This window comes from Penaeus vannamei, chromosome 37, assembly GCF_042767895.1.
Source record: "Penaeus vannamei isolate JL-2024 chromosome 37, ASM4276789v1, whole genome shotgun sequence".
Classification (NCBI taxonomy): domain Eukaryota; kingdom Metazoa; phylum Arthropoda; class Malacostraca; order Decapoda; family Penaeidae; genus Penaeus; species Penaeus vannamei.
This window is the reverse complement of record NC_091585.1, coordinates 12,097,514-12,100,013: the sequence shown is the minus strand read 5'-3', so window position 1 is coordinate 12,100,013 and position 2,500 is coordinate 12,097,514. Positions and strand designations below refer to the sequence as shown.

General features: G+C 35.8%; 1 protein-coding gene across 3 annotated transcripts in view; it reads right to left on the bottom strand.

Moving 5' to 3' along the window:
* The window catches only part of LOC113827959 (uncharacterized), a 21,250-nt gene that overhangs the window by 749 nt on the left and 18,001 nt on the right, over positions 1 to 2,500 (bottom strand). For all 3 annotated transcript variants that reach the window (XM_027380912.2, XM_070115133.1, XM_027380913.2), the window contains exons 5-8: positions 2,212 to 2,291; positions 1,999 to 2,090; positions 1,541 to 1,618; positions 120 to 210 (exon numbers count right to left, since the gene is read on the bottom strand). In XM_027380912.2, coding sequence (XP_027236713.1) covers positions 120 to 210; positions 1,541 to 1,618; positions 1,999 to 2,090; positions 2,212 to 2,291 — 341 coding nt within the window. The remainder of the gene's footprint in view (positions 1 to 119; positions 211 to 1,540; positions 1,619 to 1,998; positions 2,091 to 2,211; positions 2,292 to 2,500) is intronic.

Here is a 2,500-nt window from a genome sequence, read left to right as displayed (position 1 = left end):
AAATCTATGGTCCTTCTAGATTGAAAAAAGGTAGCATGATACACCCTCTAGAGAAAAAAAAACAAGCTAAATTGTGAATATATGCAATTGGAAAGGCAGACACACACCTCAATACCTACCAACAAACCTGACTTTGACCTCATGAGGGAAGATCTCCAAGAGCTCATACTCCAGCACAAATTCAAACCGGGACATCCCAGCTTCAGCCTCCTGTGGAAGATTAAGGGTGTTTTAACTAACTCTCTAAACACAATCCTTTCAGCACCATAATGTGTGCTTCATAGATCTTTTTATTAATCCTTAACCCATTGGACCCAGATGCTTTACCACCATTACAAGGCCCCAAATAAGGGCATGAGCCTTACTTTAGCAGACAATGATAGGTGTGCGACTTATGGGCTGGGTGCGGTGTGAGGTAAAAAGACTCAATACCTTCCCTTTGCATGGAAATGGCATCCTCCCTGGAGTCAGCACTCTTCTAGCCATGGCTCATGGACAGTACATCCCAAACTCGGTCATCAATAGAAATAATGTATAAGCCCCTTCCTAAACTCCAAATGCATTTACTCACCCTCCACGAGTTTTCTGCACTTGTGGCAAGTCATTTCAGTCACCTTGGCCTTCAGATGAAATGCTCATGACACCCTGACCCATAACTAAATTTTCCTATAACAGTATGTTCGTCACCTATCCTGCAATTTCATTTTTTTCATGACATGATGGTCATGTCATCTAGATCATACAGGACTTTATATCATGGTCTCATTTAAACAGACTGCAAAATAGATAATGTGTGCGTGTGCATATGCATGTGTGTGTGCGTGTGTGTGCATGTGTGTAAAGATAAATCAAACATGTACAGGTTGACAATCCTAAATCCAAACATCTGAAAACTAAAAACGACTGAACACCAAATAATTCTGGCATGGAGTACTTCATCACTGAGAATCTTGTTCCTAGCCCGTCACCAGATGTATGACTGCAACGTAACAAAGATGGTGACACTGACATACCCTTTTCTCGAAGACCCTCCAGCTAAATCGGATGAACCTTAATTTGATTGTCCTTATGGGTTTACCAGATTATTCTTCTAGTTTATTAAAAGCTACAATACCTATTGTCTGTAGTGTTTCTTTACCCCCCTCTTTGGAAACTATTTTCCACTATTTTACAGTAACAAAATCCAGAGACTGAGGCAGAAGTGGTACGTGTATATATACTTAACAGAGTAACATTGGGATACAAGAACACCATGTAAATCTTTAGTTTCTCATTTGATATACAAAGCATTTTTTATCTGAAATAAATAAAATTTATTCATCATTTATGGTTTTAATCATCCCTCTATTCCATTTAACTGTATATTATTCTAAAAACAAACAAATAATATTTGCAGTCTTATTTTTTATCCTTACAAATGTTGCTATATTGTTTGAGTTTCTTAAAACTGAAATATAAAAAAATTGAAATATAACTGGCCACAAGGACTTTGGATATGGGATTGTATACCTGTATAAATAAAAAATACTTAAACTCTTACCGCAACTACTTCAATCAACAGCGACACTAATGTACAATCACTGTTGGTGTGAATGCGTGAATCAAACATTTTTGCTTCCTGCAAAAAAAGAAAAATATATAACTGCATGTACTATATTTTGACTGATAAAATAAACTAGACATATAATGACTTAAATTCCAGAGAATGTAATTCCTGATTTTCAGTTCATGATTATTTATACGTATAAATTAACAAATTCCATTTCTCTTTCTTTCCCTATCTATAATCGTTCTTTTAATTTCTCTACTCATTCTTATTCTTTTGCATACTTATTCTTCTTTCTACACACTCATTCATTCTTGTTTATACTCAACAATCCCTCCCTATTTAACTCCTCATTCTTTCTCAGGTTCTTCCCTTTAACTTCCCATTCCTCCTTTCTCTCTCTTCCATGCCCATTTTATTTTAATACCAAAGTGGGCTTAAGAAATACTGACCTCTAATATAGAGACGTGATTATATCTTATGAAAAAGGCTCTCGTGTACTGGGACAGAGCAGTGACAAACTTTCGGACACCATCTTTACCATCTGTTGGGGAGTCAAATACAGAGTGATGATAAAAAAACATAGTGATCAATACTAATCAGAAAAAAGGTTTTACAAAATAATACAACAATAAGTCGTTAAACATAGTCATGACCCGACTCACCTTCTCCTATTCGATCTCCCAAAAACTTGGAAGCAAGCTGTTGAACAGGGATGCTTTTAGGCAGACTGTGATGGCAGACACTGAGAAGAAATTTGATCTTGATAATGAAAGACTTACTGATGATCATAACTAATCATTGCAATAATGATAACTTTGGTAAACCTGGTACATAATATATAACCATATTCTATTACAAAGCTAACAAAATCAAACAGAAAAAAAGGGATGAGAAGAAATGTGAAAAGGGTGAAGAAAGACAAAGTGGAAAAATGGGACAATAATCGGAAGA